The sequence below is a fragment of the Corvus kubaryi genome, unplaced genomic scaffold (genome assembly GCF_017639235.1).
Source record: "Corvus kubaryi isolate FWS band 111438036 unplaced genomic scaffold, C.kubaryi_AGA036_p1.0 37206, whole genome shotgun sequence".
NCBI classification, from domain to species: domain Eukaryota; kingdom Metazoa; phylum Chordata; class Aves; order Passeriformes; family Corvidae; genus Corvus; species Corvus kubaryi.
The window spans coordinates 113,524-134,299 of record NW_024581059.1 but is presented as its reverse complement, the minus strand read 5'-3'; the positions used below and the strand labels follow the sequence as shown (position 1 = coordinate 134,299).

Below are 20,776 nucleotides of genomic sequence, written 5' to 3'. Positions count from 1 at the left end.
CCCCCCCCCCCCCCGCGCCTCTGCGCCTCCCTCCCCCCGTCACGCAACGTCCCCCGCACCCTCCCTATGTCGCGACAGGGCGCCTTGTCCCGACATGACGCGCCGGCGGGGGCGCTGTGTCGCCCCCGCTCCCCTCCTCCAGCACTGCGCTGTCGCGACACGGGGCCCGCGCTGTCGCATGTCGCAAATGTCACCTCCGTCCCCCCTTTGTCCCAAGCCCCCCCCGGGTCGCTGCTCCCCCGCTCCTGCCTCAGTTTCCCTGGGGGAGGGGAGGGGGGGAGTCTCCATCCCTTACCGGGATGACGTCACCGTGTGACGTGATGTCACCACGGGGGGACACACACGACACCTGGAGGGGCGGGTCGTGCCCCCCTCCCCCGCGGGTCCCTCGGGGTGACGTTAAGCCCCTCCCCCGCCCCCCCCGTGACTCACCCCCCCCAATTTAGGGGTGGCCGTCATCGCCGGGCGCGCTGTTGCCATGGTGACTATCCCCCCCCCCCCGGGGACCCCTCGTGCCTCAGTTTACCCTGACACGTTTGCGCGTGGCCGTGCGGGGCCTGGCACACGCGCAGGAGGGATTTGCACACTCGTGGGCACTCTGGGGGCACCCGGGGGGAGGGGGCGAGGGTGCGGGGGGGGCTCACCCGTGTGCAAAGGGGTCACACCCATGTCCGGGGGTGCCGGAGGGTGCTGGGGGTCACCCCCAAGTCCGGGGGTGCCCGAGGGCCCCGCTGAGCGCTCGCCCCGCAGAGCTGTGGCCATGGCCTGCCTGCACGAGACCCGCACGCCGTCCCCCTCGCTGGCGCTGCCGTCGGACGGGACCCCCGAGCAGGAGCTGACCCCCACCCAGTGCGTCCTGCGCGATGTCCTGCCCGCCCCCAGCGCCCCCCCCGAGGCCTGGCCCCGCCGGGGGGGGGGCCCGGCCCCCAGAGCTCGGCCCCGAGGCCGCGGGGCCGCTGGCGGCCGATGCCGCCCACCTGCGCTGCCAGGCCGGGGGGGGGTTCCTGGAGGGGCTCTTCGGGTGCCTGAAGCCCGTGTGGACCATGATCGGCAAAGCCTACGCGGCCGAGCACAAACACCCCCCCGAGGGTGAGCGGGGGGACGGGGAGAGGGGGAAACAGGGGGCGAGTGGGGCAGAGAATGGGCTGAAGGGGGCAGAGAATGGGGTGAGGGGGTAAAGAAGGGGGTGAAGGGCAAAGGAGGGGGCAAGGGAGCAAAAGGGAGTGAAGGGGGCAAAGGGCGATGCTTGTGGGGGGTACCATGGAGATGGGGGTGTTCTGGGGGTGCTGGGGTTGCTGGGGGGTTCCGGTGCCATGTCCATGGGTGCCCGCAGACCCCTGGGAGGTGCCGTTCGAGGAGATCCTGGACCTGCAGTGGGTGGGCAGCGGGGCGCAGGGCGCCGTGTTCCTGGGCCGCTTCCACGGCGAGGAGGTGGCCGTGAAGAAGGTGCGGGACCTCAAGGAGACCGACATCAAACACCTGCGCAAGCTCAAGCACCCCAACATCATCACCTTCAAGTGAGCAGGGGGCTGCTGGCACCGGCGGGGGCACAGGGACACCGCGGGCATGGGGCATGGACACGGTGTGGGGCACGGAACATGCTGGAACATGGACATGGCAGGGGGCATGGACGATGCTAGAACATGGATGGGGGCATGGAGCATGCTGGAACATGGACACAGCATGGGCATGGACACAGCATGGGCCTGGCATGGGCACGGACACAGCATGGGCATGGACACGCCACGGGCATGGCGACCCCCAGCATGGCACGGACCAAGGTGGGCAGGACACAGCGAGGACTCCGGGCATGGACACGCCGAGGGCTCGGGGCACCCTGGGGGTGTCCTGGAGGCAGCGATGGCCCCGGCGGGCGCTGAGGTGCCGCTGTGCCCGCAGGGGCGTGTGCACCCAGGCCCCCTGTTACTGCATCATCATGGAGTTCTGCGCCCAGGGGCAGCTCTACGAGGTGCTGCGCGCCGGCCGCAAGGTCACGCCCTCGCTGCTGGTCGACTGGTCCATGGGCATCGCCGGCGGCATGAACTACCTGCACCTGCACAAGATCATCCACCGGGACCTCAAGTCGCCCAAGTGAGCCGGGGACGGGGCTCAGAGCACCCCTTGGTGCCCCGGGCGTGGGGATGTGCGTGGGGTGGGTGCCTGAGCGCGGCGGTGCTGTGCCAGGACGGTGGCGTGTCCTCGGTGGTGCCGTGCTCCTGCCGGTGCTGTGCCCGTGGTGCTGTGTGTCCGTGAGTTGTGTGACCGTGGCAGTGCCACACCTGGTGGCTTCATGCCTGTGGCAGTGCCGTGCTCATGGTGGTGGCCGAGCTGTGCACGTGGTCCCCTCAACAGGACCACACTCCTGGCATTGCATGTCCGTGGCAGGGCCATGCCCATGTTGGTGTCCCACGCCGGTGCCATGTCCATGTCAGTGTTGTCCCCTGCCCTGTCTGTGTGGTGTTGTCCCACGTGGGTGAAACGTCCGTGTCAGTGCCCTGTCCGTGTGGCTGTTGTCCCCTGCCCTGTCCATGTCCACGTTGTCCCCGCCGGTGCCGTGCTGTGACCCGATGGTGCTCGCAGCAGTTGCATGCCCGTGGCGGTGCCGTGCCCGTGCCGGTGGCGTGTCATTGGCGTGGCGCTGAGCGCGTGTCCCCAGCATGCTCATCACCTACGACGATGTGGTGAAGATCTCGGACTTCGGCACCTCCAAGGAACTCATCGACAAGAGCACCAAGATGTCCTTTGCTGGCACCGTGGCCTGGATGGCCCCCGAGGTCATCCGCAACGAGCCTGTGTCTGAGAAGGTGGACATCTGGTGAGGCCGCAGGGACATCGGGGACATCGGGGACACTGGGCAGCTGTGGTGGCACTGCAGACCAGCAGCAGCAGGCTATGGGGACAGGAGACGTTGTGGGGACACCAGGGATACTGGGAGTGACACTGGGACTGGGGGACATCAGGGACCCCAGGAGCGGGGGACACTGGGGACACCGGAGCGGGGAGGGTGAGGGGACAGCAGGAGGCCACGGGGGTGCCCCGCCGTGGGTGATGGGGGCTGCGGGTGCCCGTAGGTCCTTCGGGGTGGTGCTGTGGGAGCTGCTGACGGGCGAGATCCCCTACAAGGACGTGGACTCGTCGGCCATAATCTGGGGCGTGGGCAGCAACAGCCTCCACCTGCCCGTCCCCTCCAGCTGCCCCGACGGCTTCAAGGTGCTGCTGCGCCAGTGCTGGTGAGTGCCCGCGGGGACACCCCAAGGGACACCCTGGGGACACACCGTGGGCACCCCCCACCATGGGGGGTGCTGTGGGACCAGCACGAGGGACCTCCCCCTGTGGGCAGGGCAGGGGGGACCCCTGGTTGTAGCGGTGCCCCCCGTGTGTCCTGTGCACCCTTCTCTGGCCTGGTCCCCAAAGCCCTCAGGACCCCCCAGCACTCCCAGACCCCCCCCAGCACCCCCAGGACTCCCCCAACCCCTCCCAGTTCCCCCCAGCCTGCCCTCAGTGCTGTGTCCTTTCTCCCAGGAACAGCAAACCCCGGAACCGGCCGTCCTTCCGCCAGATCCTGCTGCACCTCGACATCGCCTCGGCTGATGTACTCTCCACCCCCCAGGAGACCTACTTCAAATCCCAGGTACCCAGATCCCAGCATCCCAGGATCCCATTTTTCCAGCACCACAGGGCCCCAGCACCCAGTGCCTGCAGTGGGCAGTAGCCCAGTGCCCAGTACCGCTGGTGCCCTGGATGCCCAGGCTGACCAATGCCTGTGCTGGCCGGAGCCCGGTGGCAGTGGCAGCGCTGTCCCTGTGCCGCAGGCCGAGTGGCGAGAGGAGGTGAAGCTGCACTTCGAGAAGATCAAGTCGGAAGGGACGTGTCTGCACCGGCTGGAGGAGGAGCTGATCAACCGCCGGCGCGAGGAGCTGCGGTGGGGCCCTGCTGGGGGGCACTGGGAGCACTGGGAAGGGACAGGGGGAACCAGGGGAGAGGGCACCAGGGGGTGGTGGGGCACAGGGAGGGTCTCTGTCCCTGGTGCGGGGCCGTGGGTGCCTGTCCCTGTTCCTGTTCCTGGCGGGTGCCGTGGGTGTCCCCGGGCTCCGTGTTCGACGCCACGTGTGTCGCCGGCGCCAGGCACGCGCTGGACATCCGGGAGCACTACGAGCGGAAGCTGGAGCGGGCCAACGACCTCTACATGGAGCTCAGCGCGCTCATGCTGCAGCTGGAGCTCAAGGAGAAGGAGCTGCTCAGGTGGGTGGGCAGCACCCCCAAGTAACACCCCCAAAAGCACCCAGACGGCACCCCCAGCACCCTGTGTGCCCATCCCATGGCCACCCCTGGCCATGGCCAGCCCTTTGTCCACCCTATGGTCATCCCTTACCCCGTGGCCACTCCCCCCCGGCCATGGCCGCTTGCCCCCGGCCATGGGCACCCGCCAGGCCCCGCTTGGCACGGGCAGGGTGCGGGTGCCCACGCGTGGCCCGTGGCAGGCGGGAGCAGGCGCTGGAGAAGCGCTACCCCGGGCTCTTCAAGCCGCGGGTGCCGCGGGGGCTCCTGCACGGCAACGCTGTCGAGACCCTCATCAAGAAACGCAACGTCCCCCAGAAGCTCTCGCCCCATGGCAAGCGGTGAGCGGGGGCTGGGATCCCTCGGGGGGGTCACCTTGGGGCGTTTGGGGTGGGGCACATGGGGGGAAAATGGGGGTGCTGGTGATTTGGGTTGCGGGGGGGCACGGATGTGTGGGTCCAGCACAGTGGGGCGGTCTGGGGACCTGAATTTGGGGTCCTTTAGAGCCCTGGGGGCACCTGGGTTCCTGGGGGCGGGGAGAAAATATCTGGGTGTGCAGATGTTTGGGGACCTCGGGGTGGGAGTCCGGGGTCCTTTGGGGGAGTTTTGGGGCTGCAGACGCCGGTGTCCCTTGGAGGGGGGGTGGTTCTTTGGGGCCGTGGATATTCCAGGGGTCCCGGTGCCTGGATCCCCACCCACAGCCCTTCCCCGTGTCCCTCCGTGTCCAGCCCCGACATCCTGAAGCCGGAGGTGCTGCTGCCCAAGCTGGACGCGGCCATGGCGCAGGTGGCCCTGCCGGGGTGTCCCAAGGGCCCCCCGTCCCCCGGGCGCAGCCGCCGGGCCAAGGGCCGCCACCGCAAAGCGGGACCCCGGGGGGGCTGCGGGGAGCCGGGACCCGAGGCCGGAACCCCCCGGGGTCCCCCTGCCACCGCCGCCAGCCCCGACATCCTCGGGGGCACCCTGGAGGCCGCGGGTGCCCCCCCGGCCACGGTACCTGATGCGGGACCCGAGGGGGCAACGGGCACCCAAGGGTCCCCCCCGCCGCAGCCCCCCACTCCCGGGGAGCCTGAACGGGAGAGCGGGGCCGGCCGGGGGGGGAAAGGGGGGGCCGGGCAGCACCTCACCCCCGCGGCTCTGCTGTACCGGGCGGCCGTCACCCGCGGGCAGGTGAGACCCCCAGACCCCCGGCGCCTTTTGGGGGGGGGGGGGCGAGGACACGGGGAGACCCCGGGGCCACCCCAGAAGTGGGAGAGGGGATGGATTCCTTCCGGGGAGGGGTTCAGGGAGGGGGCTCAGGACTCCTGGGTCCCTCGCGGGGTGGGGGGGGGGGGGGGGTCCGGGCCCAGGGTCCCTCGCGAGGGGCATCAGGAGGACCCCAACACCCCCTGCCCTCTACCCCCAGAAACGGGGGGTCTCGTCGGAGGAGGAGGAGGGTGAAGTGGACAGCGAGGTGGAGCTGCCGCTGCGGCAGAGGTGGGTACTGACCCCTCCATGGGTGCCTGGGGACACCTGGGAAGGGTCCAGGTGTGCTCGGACCCCCGTGTCCTCACCCCCTGCCCCCCTCGCCCCCTGCCCAGGTGGCCCCCGGGGATGAGCAAGCGCCAGTCGCTGTCGACCTTCAGCTCGGAGAACTTCTCGGACGGGGACGGCGACGAGGGCCACACGAGCGAGCCGTCGCACAGTGCCACCCCCGACGTGGGCAGCACCAACACGGACGAGCGTCCCGATGACCGCTCCGAGGACCTGCTGTCCCAGGGCTCTGAGATCCCGCTGGACGCGGCCCCGCCCGAGGGGCCCGGCCGCCGGCACGGGGGACTCAGCCCCACCAAGGTGATGCCCCCACGCAGGGGCAGTCACTGCAGGGTGGGGGTCCCCATGTCCCCCCAGCTTGGGCTGGCAAAGGAAAGGGGGTCCCCAGGGATCTCCCAGGGATGGTCACGGTGGGGGTCTCTGATGGGGTTGGCCAAGGGAAGGGGGTGCCCAGGTCCCCCCAGATTAAGGGTGGCAGGGGATGTTTCACCCCCGTTTGTGTCCCCCCAGGTCTCCGAGGACTCGGACTGTGACAGTGCAGAGCTCGACCACTCAGGCAGCGGCGAGGGGCCCCCCCGGCCCACAGCCCCCCCGGGCCTGTGACCTGTGTGCCCCCCACACCCCCCCTGCACCCCCTCACTTGTACAGCCCCAAATATTTATATAAATATCTATCGCTCTCTACTGCTGCTGCTGGCTCGGGGCAAGGGGGGAAAGGGGAGGGGGGCAGCGCCCTTCGGGGTTGATGGAGGTCCTACTGCAACCACCCCGGCGGGCAGAAGGGACCTCACCCCCTCATTCAGAGCAGGGGATAATGGGGGGTTGAGGGGCCGAGTCCCCCCCTTTACTGGTGGCACTGGGAGGGGGGTGCATCACTCAGGGGACAGGGAGGGGGACTTCTGTCACCTCCGGATGTCCCAGGGGGATTGTGGGGGGAAAAGGGGGGAAAGCAGAGAGGGAACAGAACCAACAGTGGTTCCATTAAAGACCAGTTTGGAGGCAAATGGGAAAGACCCTCTGAAAATTCATCTGGAGGGTCCAAGTTCCCTCCCCAGGACTGGCTTATCCCATTCCAGTGGGACCCCAAGACCCAACTGGGCCATACTGGGAGCACTGGGTTGGTTCTCCACCCTCTGGAAGGATCCCAAACACCAGCTGAGGTCTCCAGAACCAAACTGGGTCATACTGGGAGCATTAGGAAGAGCCGGGGGGGGGGTTCAAATAAAGACTGAGACAGGCAGATCCATTAACCAAAATATCCTGCAGGTTCTATTCACAAGGAAAAGCTCCAGTCCATCTTTTTATTCATTTTTTGAAAAATTTCCTGACGTTACAGAACTAAACTGAAATATTTTTTTGTTGTTTTTTTTTGCTTTTTTTTCGTTTTTCTTCCACTCTTACATTTAATGACAAAAACAGAAACTTCATGAGCCGAAAAAACGGGGAGAGGAGGGGAGAAGGTGCTGGGGAGGGTGGGGAGAGGAGAGAGAAGCTTTATAAAACTAAGATTTGGGGTTCAGCAGTTTTAAGAGCTGAACGAAGGAATTAAAATGCTTTTAATTCAAGAGGAGAAAAAAAAAATATAACCCCGAGAAACAGAACAAAAACAAAAAACCAAAAAAAAAAAAAATTGTTTTGAAACAAACTGAACCTGGTGAGTGGCGCGAGGCTGGAGGAACCGAAAATGTACAAACTAGTTTAAAACCTGGGTCGGTGCTAAGGGGCCGCAGATGGATGGCGAGGCGGGGGGGTCCGGGGCCCCCCTAACTGCTGCCCATGCCCCCGGTCTCCGAGGAGAGCCTGCAACGAGAAAAGGGCGTCAGAGGGACCCCCACGGTGGGAAGGGCGGCACAGGGACCCCCCAGCACCGCAACGGGGACGGGGCGTGCCCTCGGACAGGCGACAGCCCCTGGGGGAGCGGGCAGGGGGGCGGCCCCGCAGGGGACCCCCCCTCAGGACGGGTTTGGGGGTTTGCACAAGCAGCCAGGAAAGGGAGGTGCCCTCCCGCCCCAAAACGGCGCTGGAAGGGTCCGGGGGGGGGGTCTGGGCTGAGCGTGGCGGACTCTGCTCCCAGGGTTTGGGGAGGGGGAGAGCCCAGGGACTCCCCCCAGGTGGGGCAGGGAGGAGGCAGCAGAGGAAGAGGAGCGCGGGGGAAGGGGGGACCTCAGCAGGGCCCTCCGGGGGGGCGGGGGGTGCAGGGGACACACAGACACTGCACAGGGGCCCTGAGCCAGCAGGGCCCCCCAGGGGCAGCCCACCCTCCAGCCCCGCCGGCCACGCCCCTGGCGGCTCCGGGCTCGTCCCTCACTGCGGGTTTGGGGGCTGTGGGTGGCGGGAGAGACCCCCCTCAGGCAGGGGGACCCCCGGGCCGGGCCCCCGCTGTGGCACAGATCTACCAGATCAGATTCTCACCGTGGCAACTTTATTACAGGTACAGACAGTTAAGAGAGGACAGGTGAGGCCCCCAGGGCACCGGGGATGCAGTTCCCCCTCCCCCCAAAAAATCAGAGTCCCTTCCCTCCCTCCACCCCCCCATCCCACCCCACAACTGCGCCCCAACTACTCAAAAAAAAAAAAATGGGAAAAGGAGGAGAAATGGAAAAAAAAAAAAAAAAAAAAAAGTAACAAGCAACAACTACAGGCAGGCAGAGAAGGAGTTGTGACCATCACAGGACAAAGGGACACAGTCTCTCGGCCGGCAAGAAAAACTCTGCTGCTGCCAGGGCAGCATAAGCTGAGTAAAAAGGAAAACTTAAAAAACCCAAAAAAATAAAAAAAAAGAAAAGGAAAAAATAGAGAAAAAAATTGCTGTTCCAAGTCTCCTCTACGGGGTCCCGGTGCTGCCACCCCCTGGAGCAGCCTCAGTACGGGGAAAACCTTTGCTTCTCCGCTTTGAGTTTGTTAGTGACACAGGGCACGGCGGGCGCCGCGGCGCCTTTGGCCGCAGACACGACATTTAGCGCCAGGAGAGGGACAGGTTTCATGCCAAGCAGACTGGAGACACAAGGGGCGGTCGGAAGAGGGTTGGGGAGGCTGGAGGGTGCGTCGGAGGCCCCCGCGGTGGCGAGCGAGGGGGTGGTGGTGGAGGAGGAAGAAGAAGAAGGGGTGGAGGGTTGAGAGAGGTTGATGCTGAGGTGGTCAGGGATCGTGACGGAGGCTGCCTGGGAGGAGGGTTTAGCGCTTTCTAAACTGTAACAGAGGAGAAAAGGAAAACAACAACAAAAAAAAAAAAAAAAAAAAAGAAAAAAAGGGAAAAAAAAAACACGGGTGTGGGTGGGAGGGAAGGAACAGCACAAAATGCGAAAAAAAAGCACAGGACAAACAGCGCAAAACGGCGCAGGAGCCGAGCTGGGGGAGAAGGAGGAGGGAGGGAGGGAGGGAAGGAGAAGGGAGGGAGGGAGGGAAGGGATGGTGCTGCCAGGCCTGGCCCAGCCACACATGGGACCCCCACACCCCCCGGGAGGAGCCCAGCTTGGCCCCCAAGGTCCCCCCCTGTGCCAGAAGGAGCCAAAATCCAGAGAAAACCACGGGCAGCTGCTGCTCTGCAGAGCAGGGACACAGCCCCAGGACCTCCAGCCCCTCTCAGCCAGGGGATGCACTCCCCGCTGCAGGTGGCGAACAGGGGACACAGGGATACCAACGGGGCAGCCCGAGCCATGCCAGGCCCCCCACGGCCCCAGGGCAGAGCCAGGTGCTGCCAGCAGCACCGGCAGCTCTCTGGGATGGCAGCATCCCACTGGGACAGGGCTGGGCAGCCTCTCCTGCCACCCCTCAGGAGGTTCTGCAGGGCTGGGCTCCCCCCAGCCCCATCCGTCACCCTGCAGCGCTCCTGGAGGCGATGGCAGCGGGGACACCGGGACAGCAGGCACGGGGAGGGGACAGGGGACGGGGGACACACGGGGGAGAGGAAACCCCTTCCCCTCATGCAGGGCACGGGGAGGGAGGGGACCCCGGGAGGTCGTCAGCGGGGACTCACCTGACATTAATTAGATACTGGGCCAGGCTGATGCTCGCTGCAGATCCAGTTATGGTCACCTGCCTGTCAGTAGAGCCTTCCACGGGGTTGGCAATCTTGATCTGAGCCCCGGACATCTGGCGGATCTCGTTGATCTTGGCACCCTGACGTCCGATGATGCAGCCAATCAGCTGGGAAGAGACACAAAGGGGTTAACTCGGCCTCATCCCTGCCCTGGCACCTCCCTCAGGGTGGGATATGGGGGGGGGAAAGGGCTGTGCCAGCCCCACAGGCTGCCCAGGGCAGGAGGGGAGGGAGGGCACGTTCTTGGAGGCGTCCAAAATGGTGTGGATGTGGCCCTTGGGGACAGTTCAGTGGGGGGGACAGTTGGACTTGGTGGCCTTAAAGGCCTTTTCCAGCCTTAATAGTCCCATGATTGTGGGACTCCTGGGGCTGTGGCATTAAGGAGCTGGAAAAGGGGAGTTTAAGGGATTGAGAAAGGGCTTTTTTTGCCTTGAAGATCACTGGAACAGGGACCAGGGATGTGGCAGCAGCCAGAGCAGCCCCAGGAGGTGGTTTGGGATGCAGCCACGAGCCCAGCGCAGCCTTAAAGCCAAGGACAGGCACCCCACAGCCCCTGTGAGAGGGGCAGACCCCAGGGACCCTCAGAGTCGAGGAACAGCCGCCCCCCACCCCCAAACCCCACAGGATACTCACATCATTTGGAATGGTGAGTTCGTGGGAGGTGGTTTGGGCAGAGGCATCCAAACCTGCTCGGAGACAGAGAGGGGGCCCAGGTGAGGGCAGGGGCAGCCGGGGGGTGCAGCACCCCAAGTGCTGCCAGGTTCAGGCTGCCTGGGAGGGCTCCGAGCAGGCAGGGAGGGCACAGCAGGCTGGGAGGTTACTCTGAATCCCGCTGCTCCCCACCCCAGCTTCCCTCTCTCCTTGCTCACCCAGGAGTTCTCCTCTCTTTGTCCCCTCCCCGCGTGGATTCTCCATCAAGGTGGGACAATCCCAGAGCAGGAGGCTGCACTGGGGGGCTCCAGCCGGGCACTCGGCTCCACTCCCGCTCCGGCTTCCAAAGGCTACATTACCCCAACTCCTCCTCCTCCTCCTCCCTGCAGCCCGGCAGGGCCGTGCTATGCCAGCGGGCGCTGGGAGGCTGCTCACACCCCACACAGGGCTGAGCTCGTGTGCCAGGGGCGTTTTGAACACATTTTTCCACTTTTCCCCCCCTTCCCAGCTCACTCCCTGTGAGAGGGAGCGGCGGCAGCCTCGAGGCCTTGCGCCAGGGCTGTGCAGGGGGACAAAGCAGGTGACACCCGCTGCTGTCCCCCCACTCCCGGGGCAGCTCCGGCTCCTGACAGCTCCAGCACCTCCTCAGCTGGGGGTTGCTCCCCTCTGTGTGTTTTTTGGGGTGGGGGGGTTAAAGCTCAGGGCCCACAGCTCGCTGGGACAGCCGAGCCTCCACCCAGACCTGCTGCTCTCCACTATCCAGCTGTGCTCCAGGGCCCGGCCAGCCGAGCCAGGCTGCACCTCCAGCCCTTCTGGGGCTCCCCTCGACCCCCTCTCCCCCCCCATCCAGGCAGCATCTATCAGAGAGAACGAGACCCCGGGCAGCATCAATACACAACAGAGTAACTACAGATCGTGTGTTTGGATCATTACCCCAATAGCCTTTCACCTCTGGAGAGCTGGAGTCAATGCCTGTTAAGATACAAGTCACAATGAGTTTGGCTGTCTTAAGTTTAGAGCCCCAAATGGGTAACTTTTTTCTTTTTTTAGGTGGTTTTGTGTTTTTTAGCCATCTTAGCAAATCTACAGCGAATTTGGTACAACTCGGCAGTTGCCTGCTTTAGGCCTGGAGTAGCCAGAGGGGAGAGAGCGGGTGCTGCGGGCCGGGTGTCTCCCAGTGTGCTGGCAGAGCTGCGGAGGACGAGGGGCACGAGGGAGGGAGGGAAGCAGCGTGGATGGATGGAGGCCCTACCCCTGCGGCCCCCAGACACATCACAACAGCAGCAGTTACCTGGCCGGGCCCGGGGCAGCGTTTGGGTTTAGGTTTTTGTGAGCACAGCCCCACACAGGAGCCGGGAGCGGCCCGGGCTGGGCTCCGGCCCCACGCGAACGCACACAGAGAGAAGGAGTTTCCATACCACTGAATCCAGTGTTGCCATGAGACATTGGAAAGTGTGACTGTTGCATTGCCAACTGGTGCAGCTTGGTCAGCTAAAGGAGGGAGAAGGGAGAGAGAGGGAGAGAGAAAGAGAGAGGCTGGCGTTAGCCATTTCCCAAGGCCAGGGCCCAGAACTCGCCGCGCGCGCCCACGCGGACACAGCCCCGCCGCCCGCCCTGGCCCCTCCGTGCTGCCCCGGCCCGGCTACGGTGAGCTGGGGGCTGTGCCCACCCCCCTCGGTGCAGCAGGGGCTGGAGGAGCGCAGGAACAGAAGCAGAGAGGAGCAGGAGGAGGGAGCAGGTGCCGGTGGCACCGTGGGGAGCGCAGGGAACGGGCACGGAGCGCTTGGCTCGGCTCTGCCGTGCCAGCCCGGCTTCCTCAGAGCCCCTGTCCCCCCAGCCTGGTGCGTCAGACTCCCCTCGCTGCCCTACAGGTGCCAGGAGCAGAGATCAGCCCCTACGGGATGAGGATGGGTGCCAGAGGATGGAGGTGTCCGACAGCTCCGGCCGCTGCCGGGATGGTCCCTCCGCTCCCGACCGGCCCCGCCAGGCTGGGCCGGGTCCAACCCCCCGCCCCGACTGCCACCTGCGCCTGCTCGCTGGGCCAGCTGTCCCCTGCCCCGGGAGAGCCACTGTGACAGAGCCACCGTGTGCTGGCTGGGGGGGGTTCTCGTGCCAAATTGAGGGAGGAGGAGGAGGGGGGGGCAAAGGAAAAGCCAGAGCTGGTGTGAAATGCCAAGCCAGGGAGAGGTGGGTTTGGAAAAAAAATATAATAAGGAGGAGGGAAGTGTCAGAGAGGAGGTGGGGGAGGATCCAAGGAGAGATCTGAGGCCGGCTGAAGCTGGCTGCAGGAGGGCCAACTGAGGGGGCCCCCCTCTTTCCCGGGGGGGAGGTGCTGGGGAGCTCAGATCAGATCGAGTATTCAGCCCCAAGCTGAGCCAGCTTGAGTGGAGAAAGCACGGAGAAAATTTTGGAAGGTGGGGGAGGAACAGGGTGGATTTCAAGACAAGAAGTTGTAAATAAAAACTTACATCTGGCTGTGGAATGGCATACTGTCCTTGAATGGTATAGGCCTACAAAAGGAGGAAAACAGTCCTATTAACAACCATCGGACAGCCACCCAGGGACAGACAGATTTCAACTAGCCAGGAAGTCAGAGAGCCAAGGTGGAGAGTTCTCCGGGGCGAGGGAAGTGGGGCAGGAGAGGCGGGGACGGATAAATGCTGTCACAAGCAGTTTCTAGGCTGGCGGTTACTCGAATTGGCCTGACGTGGCGGGTACGGGGAGGGGGTGGGCAGAATCGGTGCCGTCCCCCCCCCAAAAAAAAGGTGGCAAAAAAAAAAAAAAAAAAAAAAAAAAAAAAAAAAGTAAAAAACCAAAAAAAAAAAAAAAACCAACAAGAGAACGGCTGGGATCTTGATGAAGATGTTATGGTGTGGTGAGTCCGACAATGCTGCTATCCCTGCGCCCCCGCGCAGGCAGGGAGGATCCAACGCCCCCGCCGGCCCTGCTGCTGCTCCTGGCCCCTCTCTGCCCCGGCCCGGCAGCTCCCCCGCCTCCCCTCCCACCCCCAAAAAAAAAGTTTGCCCCGTTCCGAGTCCTCTCGTCACTCCGCACGCCTAGGACAACGTCGCCGGGCAAGCTACAGGTCAGTGCTGGCGCTGGCTACCACTGCTCGACACGGCCCAGTGCTCGGAGGGGAACGAGGCGAGGGCCTGACCTGCCACAACTCCGTGTCCCCGAGGTTACAAGGGACAGCCACAGACTTCAGATTCCTCCTGAAGCTACCCAGAAAGGGCGAGGCACTGGCTGGGGCCTGGCTGGCTAAGGTTTGGGGAGGTCTGGGGGGGGCCGGGCAGGTGGGGTGGGTGGGAGAGGAAGGGGAGAGGGGGGTACACAGCCTCACTTCCAGGTCACCGGAAGAACTGCAGCCCAGGCTGGAATTGGCCCAAGTTCGTTGCCATGCAGTGGCTGCCGGGTGGCCTGCGTGAGGAGAGGTTGGTGGGCTCAGAGTCCAGTTCCCAGTGGACAGGAGTCCACAGCACAAAAAGCCACCGTTGTCGGTTTTGGGGGACGGGGACGGGGATGCCACCCTTGTTGGCAGTCTCAGAGAGGCCAAGGATTGAACGGGCCGTGGAGACTGAACTCCCCTCTCACCTCCTGAGGTGGTCCCTCCAAGTCAGAGTTGAGGCACATGGATGGGGCGGTGTGGGGGTAGCTCGCACTGCCGCTGCTGTACCTGTCCTGTGGATAAATTAGAGGACTTCAGTCTCCAGGGCTGTCAATCCGAAACCTTTCGCTAACACCAAACTCAACATCCACATTAGCTCAGTGCTGATCGAGGGCTCGCCCTGCTCTACGCACGACTCTGAGCTGCGAAGACAGAGAGCGCAAGGCCCACCGGGAGCGGGGCCCGGGCGGCTGCTGCGGGCCTGGGCCAGGGAGAGGGGCGGAAAGAAGGAAGGGGGAGAAGAAGGGCAAGGGGAGGGAAGAGATGCGTGGCTGTGGGCAGCCTGCTCCTCACTGCTCTAACGGGGAAGGCGGCCGGCTCCCGCCTCGGGGGTCCGCACGCTGCGGCCCCGCTGCTGGCCAGGGGCGCGGGGGCTCCGCGCCGGCCAGGCCGGGCGCTTCCCCCGGGGTGCAGAGCGGCGGGAGAAGCTGTCGGAGAGGCGGGAGGGGGGGGCTGACCGGGTTCAGGTGGGGAGGAAGAGGCAGGGAGAGGGGCGGGGGGGGGAGGAAGGGGATGGCGGCAGGTCCGTCCCCAGAACAAGCGTGGCAGAGTTGGGAGGGGGGGAGAGCAGAGTCAGACCTGGCTCTCGGGGAGGCCGGCGGCAGCTACACCCCTTCCCTGACCCCCTTTCCCTGCCTACCGAGGCCCCCACTGACAAAGCCAGGCCCTGCCCACCCCGAGGGGCTCCCTGGCAGCAGGAAGGCAGCGGATGCGTTGTCGCCGTGGTTTCTCCGAGCGTTGGGGCAGCCCCGGGGGCCGCAGGGTGGGAGCAGCTGACCCGCACCTGGGCCCCGCCAGCCCAGGGGCTCTGGGCATTACAGCGGGACAGAGTCCCATGGGAGACCTGTCCCCTGTAAGGGGGCTCAGGCCAGGGCTCGGGCCACTTCCCAGCTCAGCACAAGAGGGAGTAAAGCCTGGTCACCTGACGCTACTCCTATCTGACACCCTCCCCTCGTGCGAGACGAAGCCTTTGCGCACCCCAACCCTACCCACGGCACAGGCTGAGCCTTTGCACCCCGAGAACCAGTGGCAGAGAACAGAGAACCCCCAACCTCCGGGCCAGTCACCCACAGGAGGTCACAGCGAGTCCTTGGAGCCAGCCTGAGGCAGAGGGGCAGAGCCTGGGTTTGGCAGCTCAGCCCGATTCAAAGCCCTACTGCCGCCACCACGCTGGCAAACGTTTTTTGGCTGGTTAATTCCAGAAGTGTTTTCCAGTACCCTCTCCTCCCAAATTGGCCCTTTCCCCTGCTGCCATCCCTCAGCAGGGATGGCTGGAGCTAGCTCTGGGAGGGCGAGGCCCAGCAGAGCTGCTCGGGGCCGAGGGCCCAGTGTGGGTGACGGGCACATGGAGCGGCCGGGGCGCGCTGGCAGCTTGGTACAACACCCCCCGCCCCTCCCCACCCCGCACCCCAGGAGCAGAGGAGAGGCCTTACCTGGCCGCCTGCAAAGATGACAGGAGAGCTGGATGGCTTGGGTCGGTACGGGATGGTGACACCCTTCGGGGGAGACTGGGTGACAGGCAGAGAGGGCAGGTCAGACACTGAGTGCCGCTAGCACGAGGCCCCCTCCCTGCACCCCACACCCCCACGGCTCTGCTCTGCATGTCCAGCTAGCCCTTTGGGGGACCCAGGGCAGGGCTATTTCTTCCCCATCTCAGGCACAGGGCCGAGGGAGGACACCCAGGAGAATGGCAGGGCCATGGGTGACACCGTGAGCAGCTCTCGAGGCCCCGCACGACCCTGGCTTTAAGCGGCTCCAAGCCTCACCTGGATGAGGCTGTAATCCCCAGCTATCCCTTTGTCCACCAGCAGCTGTGTTTTTTTCTCCCCCCTCAGCATTTCCACCCCTCCAAGGGCAGCGGGATCCCCTGCAGCACCGGCCTCCCCAGGGCACGGGCCCGAGGAGGGGCCCTACCTCAAGCATGACGACGCAGATCTGTTTGACGCACTCGATGATGGACTGTGGGATCCCAGCGATGGTGATGGCTCGCTCAGTCGAGTTGGGCAGCATGTCCCCTGCCACCTGGACCTGTGCCCCCGTGCTCTGCCAAGCCGAGGGTTAAAAATAGCCCATCAGACCCCGGGCAGGGCTGAGACCTCAGCGACGAACCCTGCGCATGGTTATACATAGCCAAAACTGCCCCCCCCTCCACTCCTCCTTTCCCCCAAAATAAAGTCCTTTAATCCCAGCTGGATACAATTCGGTCACCAGGAGCCTGAGGCAGCAGAGGGGGACCTGGACTTAGCCTGTCCCTGTAACCCAAGCCAAGCCAGTCCCCATGCCACCAGAGCCGGGCAGAGTTAATCCAACAGCACCCAGTGCTAAATGACACGGCCGAGGGCAGCGCTGCCAGCGCATCTCCCTCTCCAAAATCTCGGAAAAGGCCGGTGAGGAGGCAGTCAGGAGCCATGGGAAGGGGGGAGCAAGAACCCAGGCATCCAGCTGTGAGGGACAGCACCAGGCAGAGAAGGGTCTGCCCTGACTCTCAGCCTGCCAAGCACTAAAAATACAGGGAGCTCCAAAAAAATCCCAGTGATGTCACATCCCTGGGGCAGGGACAGCGCAGGGATTTGCCCTTGGGGACACCTGAACCCCACCGTGGGCCCCCCCGGGCTGGGCACCACGCACCTCTCGGATCTCCTTGATCTTGCAGCCTCCTTTGCCAATGAGGGACCCGCACTGGCTGGCGGGGACCACAAGCCGGAGGGTGACCGGGGGCCGGCTGGCAGCTGTGCTGTTGGTCATGGAGCTGCTGATGTCCTGCGAGGAAGAGGAGGTGTTGAGGGCTCGGCCCTGCTGGGACGGCACGTGCTGGGGACGTGCCCGGCACAGGGACGGGGAGGTGACGCTGGCACCAGTGGCCCAGGCCAAGGTGACCTCGGGGCTTTCCCAGTCCCGTTTCCCAGGACTTCCTCAGCAGCCCAGAAAAAACAGAGCCGTATTTTGGGGAAGCAGCAGCCAAACTCTCTGCCTCACTGGAAATGGGTGTAAGCACTGCCTCAGGCCGGGTCCCACCTCAGCCAAGCAGGAATCGGTGCTGGAGGGGAACAAGGGACTGAGGGGGGGCCCGGGGACTCCGCAGCTCCAGGGTCAGCACAGAGCCTCCCACTGCACCAGGGATCAAGGCAGCAGCTCTGGGAAAAACAATCCCGGCGCCGATTACAGCGGTCATGTGCTGGCAGGGGGAGGGGAGGCACAAGGCCAGGGCTCAACTGACCTACTAAAAGCAAAGCTTCAGCTCCAAGGCCGGTGCCCAGAGCACTGCAGAGCCGTGCAGCCCTTGGAGGACTCTGGCTCCCAGCACACGGCACTAACAGCTCCAAGCTCTGCAGCCTTTAAGGCTGTGGTGAGAGCAGGGGGATTTGGGGACAGAGCTGCCAGCACAGGATTGTTTCTCCCATGGTAGTGTCCCAAATCCAAAGGGCAACAGGATTTGTACCCCCACAGGTGAGGTGGGGGCCACAGAACTCTGTCCCACACCAGGTGAGGAACACTCTCAACTCCTGCTCTCTCCAAAGTGGAGCAGGATGAAAATGTCAACATCACAGCCCTGAGGACACACGTTATCCAGCAGCAAAATCCCCCCTGGAAGTCCCTGATTTAACAGGACCAGGGACACGAGGCAGCCCCTCCAGCCCCACATGGCTGCACCCCCAGCTCCTCCTTGGCAGGGCTGGGACAGAGCTGAGCCCTGGGCTGTGCTGCGGGAAGTGGCATCAGCACGAGCAGAGCCAGGGGGATTCCAAGCCCTGTTCTGTCCCACGCTGTGGGCGGGAAGTCCCTGTGGGGCTCTGGCTCCAGAGCTGCCTGGACCTTGCCCCAGCGCAGGTGCCGGGCAAAGATCGGGGGCCAGGCAGGGAAACGCTGGCTGCCCGTGCGGAACGACAGCCCTGGGCCCCCCGGGGCTCATCCCGGGGTCAGCTCATCCAGAGAGAAGGGATAAACAGAGGCAGTGACTGCAGGGGGCCGCGGACACACCTCTTCCAGTTTGTCAATGATCATCGCAAAGGCTTTGAAGATGGCGTTGGTGGGTCCCGCGAGGGTGATGATCCGCTCGGGGCAGTTCCCTTCCGAGATGTTGATGCGAGCTCCGCTCTGCGGGGAGGCAAACGCCACCTCAGTGCTCCGGCAGCCCGGAGTTCCTCGGGATTTCTCCGGATCCCCCACTGCCACCGCCAGGGACAGAGCCCTCCCTCCTCCTCCTCCTCCTCCCCTCCCTCGGCTCGGGCAGCCATCTTCTCCTCCTCGGCTTCCTGCCGCGCCTGCCCACACCTCCCGGCATTCCCCGCGCCGCCGCTCCGGCCGCCGCCGCCGCGCTGCCTGCGGAGCCCTCGCAAGGCCCCGCGGAGAGTCCCCCTCCTCCCGCAGCCCCCCAGGACTCACCTCCTCACGCATCTTCTTCACGGACTCCCCTTTCTGTGAGGGAGGAGAGAAGGGAAAGAGGCGTCAGCACGGCTGCGGGAGGGAGGGGGATGAGGGGAGAAGGGGAAGGCAGGGCTAGGGGAGTTTGCTCCTCACTTACCTTCCCAATGATGCTTCCCACCTCCTGGGATGGAAACAAAAGCACCATTAGTCAGCGTTTTAAAAACTCCTGGAGCCCCATGCCTACACTCGGCTCTTTTCACAGTCAAAACAAGCTTCTGAGTGCTTGAGATCTGCCCCTCAGATAACTGGGGTTTACCCCAGTTGTGCTGGTCTTGCTCTTAACCTGAGCTCCTATCAGGTCCTTCCCCCCACCCCATAATTATTTTCTTCGCTAGCTGCACCCCAGGATCTGTCTGGGCGCCAGCAGCACATTTCTGACCCCACGGCAGCGCCAGGGGATCCCGCGGCCATGGAAGCACCCAGCCCACCCTGTGCCAGGCCCGGGGTCAGCACAGAGGACTGGGGACACGAACCTTTCCGTGCATGAGTAGCCGGATGGTGAGTGTGACATTGAGACCCCCTTCGATGACTCCGGTGTCCATGGTGGGCAGCGCGGGGTCGGCTCAGGCTGCGGCAGCACTCGGGCCTCGACTGGGGGTGAGAGGGGCTGGGTGAGTGAGGGGCTCTGCCACCCCCCAGCCCATCCAGGCAGGATTCCAGCCTCCCTGTGCTGCTTCTCCCCTCAAATCGCCCCCGGAAGCACTGGGCTGATCCACGGTGGTTTGGCTACTCCTCCTATGAATTTCCAGGGCCGCACTGGCCTGATCCCACCTGGATCCCGCAACTCTTGGGGCCATGAGGGTCCTGCTCAGCCCCTGCCTCCTCCCAGCCCCAATTCTCACAGGGGCTTCCCTGAGGGACAACTGAGAACTATAGGGTGACCCCCAGGTAGCACTGGGGACACAAACAGTCCCTGAACACAACCAGGGATCCCAAGGGGGCAGTGAGGACTAATTGTGGTCCCTACAGGTCCGGGGAACCTGCCTCTCCCTGCGAGCCCCACACTCTCCCCAGCCCAAGTCTTCTCAAAGCTGCCCGATGGGAGCGGGCGCCCCAATCCCAGGGCTTTGACCCACTGGGAAGCCAGGATTAGGGAGAAAATAAACCCCACCCGCTTCCCTGAGCCCTGCGCCCGCGCGGGGCCTCCCGGAGCAGGTTCCGAGGCGATTCCCTCAGACCCAGATAAGGCCACATGAGCGCACGATCAGGTTTCAAACCACCTGAGTCGGCAGCGGTTGCAAAACAGCCCGGCCGGCCCCAGCCGAACGTTTCATGCGAATCTGGTAAATAAAACTCCCATTTCGGCCAGCGCTTCTGCCCCATCAAAGTTTAACCGCGGCGGGGCAGGGCCGGGGCCGCGCTGCCTCGCTGGCACCGGAGAGTATTGCCGCAGCCTCCATGAGCTCAGGCCGACATCTCCCCCGCATCCAACCCGGTTCAGGGAGCAGAGCTCGGGATCAGAGCCCCGGCAGCGGGGCGAGGGCAGAGCCGGCCCCGAGCCCGCCCGGCCGCGCCTGGGCCCGTCCCGGGGACAAAAGGGGCCAAGGGGCCCCGCCGGGGGTGACGCGGGCCCGAGCCGGGCTCCCGGCGACGCTCTTCGCAGGGAAACTTTCCCCAGCTGCCGCTCGGCCCTGCGCCGGATCCCCCCCGCCTAACACCGGGGACGCGGCTACTGGGCTTGGGACGTGGCTCCGAATCGAGCCCGTCCCTGAGGCGGGGACGCGGCTCCAGAGCCAGCTCAGCCCCGCGCGGTGGGGGGGGAACCAGGCCGGGGCCGCGGGAGCGGAGCGGCTGTCACGGAGCGACCCCCGGAGCCGCGATGGAGCCCCCGGATGGGGCCCGATCACAAAGCGGGTGAGGGGGATCCCCGGCCGGCGGCTCCGAACAGGACCCGGAGCCCAGCGAGGGGGAGGGGGGGCCGCGGGGAGGAAGGGGCCTCTGGATCCCGGACCGGGCGGCACCGGCCCCGGTGCTCCGAGCCCCCCCTGGACCGGGGGGGGGGGCCGATACCCCCGGGCGGGAATCGCGGCTCCCCTCGGGGCAGCCCCGGGTGGGTTCCCGGATCGCCCGGGGGGGCGGCGGCTCCGCGCGGGCCCGTCCGTGCCCTCCCTTCCCGCTTCGGCGGGGGGAAAACAACAGCGCGGGATGGCGGAAAAACCGGGCCCGGGCGGGAAAAAAAAAAAAACC

At 64.9% G+C, this 20,776-nt stretch overlaps 3 protein-coding genes across 17 annotated transcripts in view; 1 reads left to right on the top strand and 2 right to left on the bottom strand.

Annotated features, from left to right (window-relative positions):
• The first annotated feature begins 677 nt into the window (after positions 1–677).
• Positions 678–6,489, top strand: MAP3K12 (mitogen-activated protein kinase kinase kinase 12). Its single transcript, XM_042022481.1, is given in 14 exon segments — positions 678–910; positions 912–1,089; positions 1,334–1,517; positions 1,900–2,091; positions 2,657–2,815; positions 3,072–3,230; positions 3,523–3,631; positions 3,813–3,922; positions 4,126–4,242; positions 4,482–4,619; positions 5,007–5,445; positions 5,681–5,751; positions 5,856–6,108; positions 6,319–6,489. Coding segments are annotated over 14 exon segments (2,352 nt in total). The 5' UTR covers positions 678–760; the 3' UTR covers positions 6,412–6,489.
• A 560-nt stretch (positions 6,490–7,049) lies between these two features.
• PCBP2 (poly(rC) binding protein 2) lies at positions 7,050–19,515 on the bottom strand. Of its 15 annotated transcripts, none has more exons than XM_042022474.1 (15): positions 19,063–19,214; positions 18,687–18,710; positions 18,548–18,580; positions 18,143–18,259; positions 16,793–16,924; positions 16,079–16,207; positions 15,598–15,672; positions 14,092–14,178; positions 13,852–13,917; positions 12,966–13,007; positions 11,916–11,988; positions 11,431–11,469; positions 10,480–10,532; positions 9,784–9,953; positions 7,050–7,607 (listed from the first exon to the last, which is right to left on the bottom strand). In XM_042022474.1, the coding sequence occupies exons 1-15, from the start codon at positions 19,129–19,131 to the stop codon at positions 7,571–7,573; spliced, it is 1,146 nt and encodes a 381-aa protein (XP_041878408.1). In that variant the 5' UTR covers positions 19,132–19,214; the 3' UTR covers positions 7,050–7,570. The 15 variants fall into 15 exon arrangements, with proteins under 15 accessions (XP_041878408.1, XP_041878410.1, XP_041878411.1 ...); XM_042022465.1 differs by lacking the exon at positions 7,050–7,607 and adding an exon at positions 8,619–8,996 and having other exon boundaries at positions 19,063–19,509; XM_042022476.1 differs by lacking the exon at positions 11,431–11,469 and having other exon boundaries at positions 19,063–19,211.
• Positions 19,516–20,046: 531 nt separating this feature from the next.
• Positions 20,047–20,776, bottom strand: part of AMHR2 (anti-Mullerian hormone receptor type 2) — a gene marked incomplete at its 5' end in the record, with an annotated part of 7,972 nt that continues 7,242 nt past the window's right edge. The window contains one exon of the mRNA XM_042022482.1: positions 20,047–20,574. Within this exon, the coding sequence (XP_041878416.1) occupies positions 20,047–20,574 (528 nt within the window). The remainder of the gene's footprint in view (positions 20,575–20,776) is intronic.

Excerpts from the sequence above, each read along its gene's own strand:
- PCBP2 (XM_042022465.1), bottom strand. The coding sequence starts at position 19,131 with ATGGACACCGGAGTCATCGAAGGGGGTCTCAATGTCACACTCACCATC. Across the intron at positions 16,208-16,792 it reads AGATCAAGGAGATCCGAGAG|AGCACGGGGGCACAGGTCCA; the intron begins GTGCGTGGTGCC and ends TCGGCTTGGCAG. Across the intron at positions 9,954-10,479 it reads AACTCACCATTCCAAATGAT|CTGATTGGCTGCATCATCGG; the intron begins GTGAGTATCCTG and ends GTCTCTTCCCAG.